At 41.1% G+C, this 13,556-nt stretch overlaps 1 protein-coding gene across 5 annotated transcripts in view; it reads right to left on the reverse strand.

The window, feature by feature from the left end:
* The window catches only part of LEMD1 (LEM domain containing 1), a 372,161-nt gene that overhangs the window by 285,027 nt on the left and 73,578 nt on the right, over positions 1-13,556 (reverse strand). For all 5 annotated transcript variants that reach the window (XM_044076814.1, XM_044076813.1, XM_044076815.1 and 2 more), the window contains exon 2: positions 4,837-4,958. In XM_044076814.1, coding sequence (XP_043932749.1) covers positions 4,837-4,924 — 88 coding nt within the window. In that variant the 5' untranslated portion in view covers positions 4,925-4,958. The remainder of the gene's footprint in view (positions 1-4,836; positions 4,959-13,556) is intronic.

Genomic DNA, 13,556 nt, shown 5'->3' on the forward strand with positions numbered 1-13,556 from the left:
TCCCACTCACCAGGTTTGATGAGGAGAAAGTCACAGTCAGCTGCTGCCCAGTGCCAGGATTCGTCAGATCACACATGCACTCAGGTTACGATGCTCATTACTCAAGTTGGAGTGAACAACCTGAAACGTACCTCACTGGACTATATGAACAGAGACATGACTGAGCTCTCTGAGTAAGTATCCCAGGCAGGTATGTCACTTGTCTTGAGCAGCTTACTACCCTCACCTAGAACGATGCCACTGTATAAACAAAACAATGATCGATTTCAACAATTGGCTTAGTTTCAGAGGTCATTCAAAGGGGATCTAGTTCCTGTCAGCCTGGGAAACCATGGTCGACAAACCTCGCTGCTCTGCCAGAGATGGTTTGCATCTAGCACCTAAGCTTTTGGCTGCTGGCAAAGGTTCTTGCCTCCCCATAGTGCCTTTGTTAAGCAAGGTCTTGAAATTTGCCAGTCATAAAAATAAGGGTCATGCTGCTAAATGCTAGGAGCTTAAAACCAAAAACTGCACACCCTGGAAGCACTTCTTTCACTGGAAGACTTAGACGTCTGCGCAGTCAAAGAAAACTCGTTCAAGGCCTCAGACAGTACCCAGGCCTTGTAAGGCTACAATGCCTTCCACACCTTCAGACTACAAAATGAACATGCGAGAACCGCAGCAGGCAGTGTTTCTATCTATATTAGATAGAAAAATCACCTCCCACCTAGTTAGATAGGACAACTCCATGGAGTTATTCCAAGTTCAGGATACAGTGGGCAAGATCCCCCATTCAAGTCATACCCAGTTATAAATCCCCCTCCAGTCTTGACACCAACTCGCTGGTTAAGGGGGATTACAAAATTATTCCACCATCAACTGGGAAACCTATGCTAGTCCTAACTCATTAGCACAAAAGTTCCTTGACCAACTCAAATGCCCTGGAACAAAATTGTTCATATTCCAACAGGAAAATACTAGATCTGGTACTCACTAACATGTCAAACAGATGCACTACTGCAACCTTCGGACCCTCATTAGTTAAATCTGACCAAAATCAGTCACCTTTGAGCGGACACCACCAGAACTCTCAAGGCAAAAATCAGACAAAAAAATTCACCAAGGCAAACTATACCCTCCTAAGTGAAGGTATAAATGCATTCCAAGCCCCACACCCACCTGGAAATGGTAACTACACCTAAGCTTACACTAAAGCCCTGTACAAATCTCTTGTACAAAGGTGTACAGACTCTGCTGTACCAGAAAGAATCAAAGCCAGAGCCCCAAGTAAAACAACCTGCCATGGTGGACATCCAGCATCAAACTTTACAATAAGCACAAAGTTGCTGCCCAAGAAAACAAAGGCAAGACACCAACAACAAAGCACCCTCCTCAGCCTCAACTAGCAAATAAGACAAGACTTCAAATCCTCTAAGGGCTTATTTGAGGAAAACTTAGCAAGCACAGCCAAAGATAACTACAAGGCCTTTTACAGCTACATACATAGCCTAAAAGATAGGACCCCAAGCATGTGCAGAACTAAGTGACCAACAGTATCTCACACACAGACCCCACAGATAGCAAACCTGCTAGCAGATTGGCTTGGAGTGGATAAGGAGTGAAATTTTCGCCAAACCTATCTCTCCCCCGCCCAACCTACATATCTGAAGAAAAGGTCATCAAAGCTTTGTGCAAGGGAAAAAAAAAAAACACAACAACAGCCCCTATGGCACCCTAGGCCGTCTTCTAAACAGGCTAAAACATTTTATTTTACATTTGTTGACCGGGCTAGTCCAACTGGATATATGCCCATTTTCAGTGGAGGCCCGGGGAGAAAAGCTCCACTTACATCAAAATGTTTATAAACACAACTGTATATACAAAGGCATTGGTACATTACAAAGCATGAACTAGCATCACCATTAAGTACTCTTTCCAATCACAGTCTAACCACAGGCTTTGTTCCTGGTGAAGAGAGAACAGCAACAGTTATTCCCCTCCACAAAGGTGGCCTTAGCAACAGACCCGGGGAATTACAAACCCATTAGCCTGACTAGCTTCATCTGAAAGGCCATGGAACATATTATGGCTGACCTAGCCAATCTCCAAACCCAGGATCCTACCCAATTCGGCTTAGTCAAGAGCAGATCCTGCCTGTTTAATCTGGTGAATTTTCTCAAAAATGTGACCAGGGCAAATCTGTTCACACAGCATACCTCGACTTGGCAAAGGCTTTCAAAGCAGTCCCGCACTCTGGCTTTAGCAATAAACTTAGCAACTAAACGTAAACCCCTTTGCTGTAAGATGGATTACCTACTGGCTCACAAACCAGACTCGCACTATCAAAGTGGGCAACTCCACATCAACCAGCAGACCTGTCATCACTGGGGTGCCACAGGGGTCAGTGTTGGGCCCCTACTGTTTGGTACATACTTCTCAGAAGTTCAGGTCAAAACTAAGGGGCTGTGGCTGACCAAGTTTATACACTGCAATTACTGAATCCCCAAATTATGTCAGTATACTCCAGGAGGTTCTTATGCACACCAGTGACTAGTGTCTTAGCCACGGTCTCAAACTTAATGCAAAGAAATGCATCATCATTCCCTTCAGCACAAACAATATCCCTTCACACCATCAAAAACAATAGCGCAAGTACCCACGAAGTGGTAAGGGACCTGGGATCACAAGAGGACTGTGACCTTAACTTCGACTACCATGTGTCTACTGTACTAAGGAAGGCTTTCTGCGCAGCACATTTGATTTGTAAAGGCATTGCCTCGAGAGCAGAGAGGTTATAATCCCTCTACACTTGGCACCAATCTGGCACATAACCGAGTATAACACCTCGTTCAGCATGTACCGTACAAAGCAACTGCAACAATTAAGAGGTTTAAAACAAAGATCAAGGGACTCCAGCACGTACCTTACACAAACCAACTAAAGTCTGCCATTGTACTCTGTATCGCAGACTTCTTACAGGAGACTTATTCCTGGCTTACAGAGCAATCTCAGACCCAAATCTAATGAACCTGCTGCATATCTGCAAATCATACGGGACTAGGACGATCCATTCCAGACACCTAAAATGTGGCCTACGACTAAAACAGGACACACTCAGAGATTTATCTCCCAGCGACTGCTGCGTCTTTGGAATAGGTTAACTATTCATGTGAAACACAGCACCTCTACAACACTGTTCAAGAGCAACCTGGACAAGTGGATGGGGCACAGTTCTTACCGGGGACAGCATTCAATGCTCCTGGACATGGGCAGCCATTACCAAATGCAATCCAGTGTATTAACTAGCATTTCTATGGTATTACATTGGGATGAAACGGCTAGGCTTGAAAGGACCTCCAAGTTGATAGCCTAGTAATCTATGTTCCTAATATCGGTATCTAAAAATTACTGCTATGTAATTCTCCACAGTCCCAGATCCAGTGTTAAATTCAAACCCCCTCCCCCAAAACTATTAAAAAGGCCACTGCGTCACCTTTCTTCCCACAACCTCTAAAGCCATACTGGACATTAAGTCAAATCAACTTCCAGCAAATGAACAGATAATATCCAGTTTTATGTTTGTGCATCGTCCAATCACCACCAAATATCTTAGCTCATTCTTCACACTGCTGCTCATATTTCAAGGGCACGGTCTGGGTAGTCATCAGCTACCAGGCAAGAAAGCTGTTAAGAGATGAACTCGTCTTGTATCACAACTGTTCATCACGATCAGTAACATGAATAATTCTCTGCATTTCACAAAAGCTGCCATCCACATCATACAAAAGGAGGCCACGGTAGATACAAAAGGAGGCCACGGTAGATACAAAAAGCTCTTGGCTCACAAAGCTTCCCCTTTAAGCACCTAATCTTTTAGGAGTACAACAAATTCTTACCTGTTCAATGGTTTAAATTATTTTGATAGCACCTTTTGGTCTTTGCTGAAGGCAGATACTCAGTTCAGATGTTAGGCTAATTAGGTTCATGCTGCATGTTTATGAACATTCTAGAAGCCTTTGTTACACAAAAAAAAACTTAATTGCATGCTACTTGTTGAAGCCAGGACTCATCTTTTTAACAGAGTGCTGCGGTAGCATTGTCGCCTTACAGTAAGACGTTGCCCTGTTAGATTCTCAGCTACAGCGTCTTCTGTGTGGAGACATGCGTGAATGGGCGTACCTTCGTTGAAGGTTGTGAGTCAGAGCTGGCAACTCGGCACGTAAAAATCTACTGCCAATCATTAGCGGACCAGAGTTCTGCTATGGCGAGCCCTAACCGGGAAAAGCCGAAAGACACAACAACGCGTTCACGGCCTCCATTACACCATTTTTGTTACAATACATTGCATGAAATGCCAGAAGATAGCAAGATTAATACTCAGCCATATATGAAGACAGAATTAATAAATGCAATCAAGACAAAAAACAAAAGGACACTGGATGCAATGCGTAATGGTATCATCATATACAGAAGAATAATACTAGAGATAAAAAAAAAAAAGTGTACTGCTGATTTGCTAGCCATTTAAAAGCATTTTTCCTCATTCCTACAAAATTCAGATTAACAAAAGAAACCATTAGTGTCCATTTACTGGGACAATCACAGATGAGTGTACTATAAATATCAGCAAAGACACATGGTATGAAAGTGCTGAACTTGCTAGTTTACTGCAATATAGGTGTATTTTGGATGGGCTCAGAGTGGAGATCTGGGCCACAACTATCTGGAGATATCAAATGCTACTGCCTCTAGCGTCCTTCATTATGCTATTCATAAAGCCTAGCATAAAACACAAAATTTAGATAAAAGCCCAGCAGAAAATACACCCTGCAACATACATCAACTCGAAATACCTACCTACTATGGGTCCTGGTGTCATACCATGCTTAATCAACTGTTTCTGCAAATCATCATTGCTCAGTGCTGTCACATCCATTATCTGCATAACGCACTCACTTAGTCAGCTATACAACAGTTTCCTAAAACAAAAAGGAAACAGTCACCAACATTCATCACAATGCATATCATTTGTAAATGTGTTCAAAGCAAAAGGAAAAAAAAAAAAAGGCACAAATGGAAAGAATAGTGTAACCAAAATCAGTCTGGCACAGATTAAATCTAAAAGCAAACCACCATCTTAGATGTCCTTGCAGGTGGAAGAAGTGCTTGGTTATTACATTTCAAAACCAGGTATGTGATCTGCTGTAGCAAGACTGTCCAGACACTAAGTGGGACATAATACAATACAGAAGACAACTGTTTACTAAGTCACATACATGGATTCATACTAAGTCACATACATGGATTCGTATCAGTATACATACATGCTTCTTAAACAAAAGTACAGCTGTGTAAGTGATCATAACAGCAGATGTTCAAATAGGTCAGTACTGCAGTAGCATAAAGTTATATACAATGTATTCTACCAAGGAAGATGCCTGGGCCAGTTTATAAAAGCTTTGGGGCTCCATCCTCGTGCAGAATACATACAAGGAAGCATGTTGGAATGAAAAGACGTACAGACACCAAATGCCAGAGCTTTATTGTCTCCACGAAGTCTGCAGTAAAACCAATAAACCAATCTTGTGGGCTAAGATTGAAATACTTAAACTTAAATCAAAGCAGCAAGAGGGAAAGGGAGACCTGCCCCAGCAAGGTAAACTAGTCTTGGGGGCCACAGATGTCCATAAGAAAGCAAAAATCAAGTCATAAGTGGGATGGCAAGATGTATTACTACAATAGTGATCTATTCAAACATTACTGGTATAGTAATTGTACTACATTTATCACGATTGCAGTAGCATAAATGTGCGGGTGTAAATTACCAAAGCTTAGACAGCAAAGGTAGAGGACAGAGGTGGAGAATCCAAGAGCCCACACAGAACAAAACAGCATAACCTGTTCTAATCCTGGAAAAGTAGTCAATTCTGTAAATTTCAATAAAAAGTATGCAGCAATGTCCAAGAAGCAGCTCCTAAAATAGCTCTGGAGTCTACTCCTTTCTAAAAAAAAAAAAAAAAAAAAAAAATCCTGAAGTAGCCATAAATCTAGTAGAGTTGGTCTTCTGAAAGGGGACAGGCTTAACAGTGAGATTAACAGAAACTAAGCGATTCAAAGCAGACCATTTTAAAAGGATTGTCACTAGTTGACCCTTTTTCTTTCCACCAAAGGAAATAAACTGTCCATTCTAATACCAGCGTTCTCAGTAATCAAACTGTTTAATCCTTCCCCTTTTTAGGTTCAGGAAAGAATACAGGGAGATGGGAGATTCAAGTTAAAATTAGATAATCCCTTTATGCCCAAGGTCCTGTTATTTTGTCCGGTCCCGCTATAAGATCAAACAAAGGTTGGATAGACATGAGGGCTTAGAGATACTACTTGGTTTTGCGTACACTAACTGAAGTCAGTATTCCAGTCAAAATCTTTTAGTCAGCATCTGAAGCTGGTTCAAATGGAAAAAGTTAACTTTTCTAGAACAAACTTGTTTCCCGGGTAGTCAAATATGTAAAACCTTTTCCAGAAAATGCTTTATTTGGAACACAGCAGAAACCGTGAGGGATCTAAAGAAATAAAAGCTGAAATGGCTGATCACACAGGTACTTGAGAACCAAAGAGGCCTCCTCTCTGAATGGATCCTGGTCGGAGCAATTCACACAGGTTCTGGAGAACTTGGGGGGGGGGGACTCAGCTCTGGAAGGGTCCTAGTGTTTCCTGTAGCACTAGGACTTCTAGTAGCAAGTTTCCTAACTTCCTTTAACACCTGATGCTGCAGGTTTTCTAAACTCCTGATACATGCCCTCAGATGTAGGTTCTGCAGGATGGTATGATCGGTGATCCCTTAAATGTATGGCAATTTCCCCTAGCCAGTTTCATGAGAAGGGGAAACCACTACTGTCTTGGACCAAAAGGGAGCAACTAGATATACCTTTGGAGTCCCGTAGTGCATCTTTTAAAAGAACTTTGGTTGCAGACAGGAAAGGCAAAAAGGAATATTCCCATCCACGGGAAATCTGTTTTCCAGCCTTTCAGCCAAATGTCATGGCATGGAATTTAACTGTATGTTGTGAATGAGAGCATAATATGTACTTGGGGGAGTTCCCCACAGGTGGAAAATCTGTGTTTACCATCCATCAATAAGGATCTACCCTGATCTGCTCAATGTGTCTGTGACAGTGCTCCCTGAATACAGCCCCCAAGCAAACTCTTGACATCTGTTTTACAGATTGGGTTGGGGGACTGACCAACGCAATGATTTGCCCACCATAAAATCTCCACACAAAAACGACATCTGGTACATGGAAGGACACAGTGCTGGGTGCAGACTGATTTGAAGAATCACTGTATGTTACTCGTATGGAGTAAATTATTACAATAGTTGAAACTATAATTCTGAGATATTCCCCTACAGTGATTATTGGCTGGTCAAGCAGACCCAGAAACTGATCATGGTTAAAATGATGCACTTTCTGCAGGAATATAAAGACATCCATAACAAGTAGTTAACATATATACCGCAAAAAAAAGAAGAAACGCTGTAAGCACAAACACCAACAAAAGCAAAACAGCTAATACCAGTCCGGATGGCCTCCACCACTCGAAAATGCTCACAATAAGGTACTGCAGTTCCAACCAAGTTTATTAACGTCAACAAAAGTACAAGCACGTTTTCGTCGAAAAAAACGACTTCATCAGATAAATTCTTGTGTAGCACTGCTGTTTAAATACTTCCCTTGCTCCATAAAATAACACAATTATCCAATAATCCAATTAAAATAAGTATATAAATTTAAAGCTTTATTAATATACAAAAACCTCTACTTGCAATGCTGAATTAATTAAAAACACTATATAAAATTATGTAGTTAACATATATCCTACAAATGTTACTGTGTGGAATTAGAAAATATTTCTCCAAAGAGCTTTAAGCCTAGAGAGAGATTTAGGACAAAAAGTGGATGTTAAGTTGTTCAACCAACTCTCATAAGATGAGGCAATCATTTACATAAGAATAAATGTGGATCCCCTGCATTCTGCAAAAGATTAATTACTCGGGTACTTTGTGAATATACCTTTGCAGATGTGAGAAGTCCAAAGGGCAAGGGTGTAAAGTTGAATCTTTCAGCAAAAACTTCCGGCTTTATTAAAGGAACATGATGGTATACACCCTTAAGATCCAATGCAGCTAGAATGCAATGAGAAGGAATGAGTGGAAACGTTCTGGCGGGTAAGCACTGACATCTTTAGAATAAGTCTAGAAACAAGATCAAACTGGTCTTCAGGTGCCTTTTTGGGGATGTACATTTCCTTTTCCCTTCTGGATCTGGGAACCAGTTCTCTCACACCTTGTGCCAGCTTTGAGAGAGAGACAGAGAGACAGAGAGACAGAGAGACAGAGAGACAGAGAGACAGAGAGACAGAGAGACAGAGAGACAGAGAGACAGAGAGACAGAGAGACAGAGAGACAGAGAGACAGAGAGACAGAGACAGAGAGACAGAGAGACAGAGAGACAGAGAGACAGAGAGACAGAGAGACAGAGAGACAGAGAGACAGAGAGACAGAGAGACAGAGAGACAGAGAGACAGAGAGACAGAGAGACAGAGAGACAGAGAGACAGAGAGACAGAGAGACATTGATATTTTTGGATGAATAGGAATTCCTGATTTTGGAGGAAAGGAATCCCACTGCTATTTGTTGTCTGGGGTTTATTTCAAGTACCCAAACATCTGTCATTTGCTCTCAAACTACTAGGGTAGCAGACATACAAAATCATCTATTTTGAAAGGAAAGCTACGGTGAGAGGTAGGAGGTTACACATTAGTGTGTGTTTCAGCAGTCTTCTAGGGGCTACCTTCCCTTTTTCATGGTATCCAGACATTTCATTTTGTACTGCTGCATTCCCAACTTCTGACCTGGTTTTTAGAGGGAGTTTTTTTGGCCAAAGTTGAAGGGGTACTGACTTTACCATATCTTTGACATATTCCATCTTATCAATGGATATGGGGATGGATTTAAATGGATCTCATTTAAACACAGCAGACAGCAAGTTCTACCCAATGGTTTCAGAAAAGGTGTACGAGAGATTCAAGCAGCTTACATAACCAAAAAAATGTGCTGTTCCTCCTGCTGCCAGTATATGCCTGAAACACACCATTGGCATACAAGATATAAAAAATATTTTAATAAAAAAAAAATGAATTTTATGGGACAAAAGTGCTTAATCTGAATCGTTTAACAAACTAAACAAAATCAAAGAAAACCAATTTATATACCAGTAATGCATTCATCCCTACTTCCTGCATACATCCAGAACACATTTTTGGTTATTTGCAGCTTTGGTAACATTTGCCGACACTTTCTTTGGTTATTCCCTTTTCCAATCAGGCTTTTTAGATGCAAAAAGTTGAGCAAAGGTAGAACATATAACTGAATGTGTCCTTCAAAAAGTCTCATAACCAGTAAAATAGCTACAAGTTCAGTATGAATATTATCACTTCTGAATTTCCTAGATTTATTTTATTTCCCACTGAAAAAGGTTCTTAATTTTAGAACTAACATCAAAGAATAAAATCTCCAACTGGAGAGTCAGATGAGATTTTTCCTGAAATTGTGACACAAATTAGGAGGCATAACAAGAGTTCTCCTCCTGATTCTAAAAAGGACCATCTTTAGAAGTGGGGAACCTTTTACATTTATACAGAGAGGCAAGTGGACAGGATGACTAGAGAAACTGAAATGCTCTGAAAATCCCTTTGACAAAACTACACCATTTCATACTTGGAGCCCTTTATACTACACAGAACGGAATGCGTTTTTAAAGAGAGTTTTGGATGTACATACAAGCTTCCAGGGCCTTGCAATGTAAAATTGCCACCATTATTTCCCCAATACTCAACCCAACAGAGCATAAAGAAGGGTGCCAATAGTGTTCACCACAGAAGCGCGCACACAGAAGATTCTGATCAGACACGGCCTTGGGAGTCCTAAGAAACAGCTGAAAAATAAAGCTTATCAGACACAGTGACCATCCCTTTGGGATATTAAAAGAACAAAGAGGAGAAGACATTATTCAGGACTACAAAGAACTGCTAAATGAGGATCACCCTCGGCAGGTACTATAACCATGTGCCTCCTTGTTTGTTGCACATCGCATGAAAGACTTTGTTCTGTCTGACCAGATGGGAACAGTTGCTTCAAGTTCTTCAGAGCTAGAAACACTGTCAGGTTCTGAGCAGTTTATGTGTAGCCATCACAATGAGGAATAAGTGTTCAGTTGTATGAAACATATAGAAGTGATGTATAGGAATATAGCCCAGACTCCACTTCTAAGCAATCCGAGTTCTAACTGCATCTCGGATGCTTGACAGCTCAGGCAGGGAAAATGAGTGTGTCCATCTCAGACTGGCTGGTTGGGGGGGTTCATGTGCAGATGCACACTCATTTGGATATTCGAGTTTGAGACCAGGGAGTTGTCTGGAGGGAGGAAGAGCTGTGGCTGAGTTAGTCCAAAAGACGCTAGCTTGGTCTGGTTGATAACTGGACAAAAAGACAAGCTCTAGAAGCAGCTAATGGTTAACTGCCAAAAAGGCTAATACAAAAGTCTTCTGGGCTGTCTGGGAGCCTAGGTTGATTCAGCATCCCACAAGCTGGACAGTCAAAAATCTGGACAAGTCTGCAAAAACAGAAAGCCTACTAAAAAGTTGCTAAAAATAAGTATGAGAAAGTTACCCACTGTGCCAGGGATTTTGGATATTGAACACACAGCAGTCCTTAGCAAATCCATTCCATCAAGCTTAGGAATAGCACAGTAAGTAAATCACCCATGCCATCAAGCTCAGCATACAGTAAGTCACAGTCTTCACCTGCCCTGCATTCTCACCATGGTGGCCAAGGCTATTATCTTATGAACACTGTTCAAGGATAGGATTGAATGAATGACAATTCATCCACATTTTCCAGACGAAGGGCCTTTTCCAAATGTGGATCAGAGAAGACTTCTACGAATTAAAAAAAAATCCTAAATGGGGTATCAGAAGTGAGTTGTCCAGGTATGATCAGGAAAACTCTTTCCTGAAAGGCCTACGCCATAACCATCAACACCCTGGTGAATACAATGGGCAGATTAGAAAGCCCCAACATTCCACAATAGAAATGCTGTCCATCCACAACTAATGGAAAAAAATATTCTATTATGGACGCAGATGTCGCTGTAATTCTATAATAAAAGGTGAATGTCTCAACAACCACAGCCACCACTCAGAACCAAGGGGTTCTAACACCTCCCTTGCAAGGGAGGATGTCAAAGCACAAACTTCACAAGTGTTAATTTTAAAATTGCTAAAAGCCCAGAATGGGATAAACAAAAGAAAAAAAAATGCTAGTCAAGATAGTTGCATAACAAATGTATAGGACCACCTCGACTTGTCAGACCAGCACATTTGGGAGGACGACAAAAAATAAATAAATAAAAACACTTTCACAGGGTAAAAAACACTCTTCCCTTTTACCCATAATTTTTGTGCACAGAAAGAATCCTCTAAAAACCTCTACAGCCCCCAACACTAACCAGATGCAAGCAAGAACAAAAGACTCAAAAAAATTCAAGAGAAAACTGAACAGGCTTGAGGAAACAATGGGTCATTCAGAAAAATAAGCCTGGTCCTACTCATCATTCTGCAGGATCACCTACGTACGGGGTAGGATCTCTCCACCATCCTTTACCCATAAACAGCATAATGGGTGGTGCCTAATAAAAAAACACACAAAATGCTGCTACTAATCACCCCCCCCCACTCACATAACATCCAACTGACAATCATCATCTGCCTGGATGATGCATGTGTCACTGAGAAACAGATAGCTATGGTCAAAGAAATAAGCCAAGCTTACAGTGCAAATTCCAGTAAAATAGTATTAACGGAATGAGATGGTGATTTGAAAGTTCAAGAGTCAATCCCTCGAGAAAAGAAGAGGGCAAAACCATGAACGTCTTCAGATGAGCAGCCATCATTAAGTGCTTAATATACCAGTTGCATGAAAATCATAACGTCCTATACATCTAGGACATCTTAAGGAGACATGAGAGAACAAATGAGCAGCAAAAAATGAAAAGGTTCTATTACCATCCCATACAACCAATATGCTGGTGCCAAACAATACACGTGTGCCATGGTGGCTATATTAGTAAGCTACACACTTCACTAGCACCTCAACAGGTACAAAAGCATAAGGTGAACTACACGAATGTCTTCCAAAGACCTTGCATAATATGATCACCTCAGAACAGAAATATAAAAACAGATTTCACTGCCATTTTGAATTATGTACTGGAGAGAAGGAAAAAACAATAAATAAATGGAGAGGCGAGGGAGAAACTGAATACAATTCCTGCCACACCTTCTTTTACTGATCAGATGAAGCAGGTTTAGATCTCTTGGTCTGGTATTTGTGAAGGTGCAAACGATCCTGGGCAACTAAGTCCCTGATTATTTTTTAGGCTCCTCAGAAAAGATTTCGGCGGGGGGACTAGACTTTCTAGTAGCTTCCATATTTTAACCCTCTGACAGTCTATTAGAAACCTCCGGTATATTTTAAACTATTTGATATGCCTGGTGAGGTACATCACAAAGGAGGAGTTATATTATATAACGGGCCTAATCAGTGCTAAACACAAGGTGAACACCATCATCTTTAGATCTGGATGACATTTCCTTGGCTATCACTAGAATAATTTCCCGACATCCACTGCTGCATGGTGATCATAGAAGGAATGATCAGACACCTGGGAAGTTAGGTCAATTACATTTTCATTCTGAAATGGGGTATTGCCAGTGGGCTCCCTATTTAAATGTCGGCACTAATCCTTCTCCTTAAATCTTTTTTGCAAGGGGGGCAAGCCTTCTGCACCCCAAAACTTTATACCAACTCAGACCACCACACCTCAGAGAAAAGGGGATATTCTGAGAAATGGCACCTCAGACTTAGTATATACAAGTCTGATCTTTCGGCCAGTCTCCGCGTTTCGGGAACTCTCTCTAGCAAGTCCTGAAATTTCAAATGGTTATCTTGCCAACAATATATGCTAGGAATAGCAGTGGGGGTTACCTGCCAAATACAACAATGTAGCATTTTTTTTGGCATTTAATACAATGCCATTCTCAAAACACTAGGCATTTAAAATACAATTTCCTGCTGGAGGGATTTGACAGACGCCCATTCAAAATCTTGCACAAACCTAGTCAGTCACAGGTCTTGTTTTTTTCCAGTCTGTAGGTGAATACTAAACAAAAATGATTCGACTAGAGCGCTGCAGACACCACCAATCACCTTCAAGTTCTGCACCAACACCTTTGCCATCCACACCCTGTTGGTTCTTTTAGTCAGTTAACTATCCATCTTTCTACACATGGTTCCAATTTGTAACACATTTAGTTTAATTGTGCAAGCATGGGGAATGGTATCCATGGGATCAAGCTTAGAGGGACAGGTCTAGAGAAAGATCATACCCAGCAAGACAATCTAAGCAGCGACAGAGCTATCCAGAAAAAGGAAGACAGCATATCGTCTCTAAACCACTATA

Source organism: Protopterus annectens, chromosome 7.part0 (genome assembly GCF_019279795.1).
Source record: "Protopterus annectens isolate FY-2018-M chromosome 7.part0, PAN1.0, whole genome shotgun sequence".
Taxonomy (NCBI): domain Eukaryota; kingdom Metazoa; phylum Chordata; order Ceratodontiformes; family Protopteridae; genus Protopterus; species Protopterus annectens.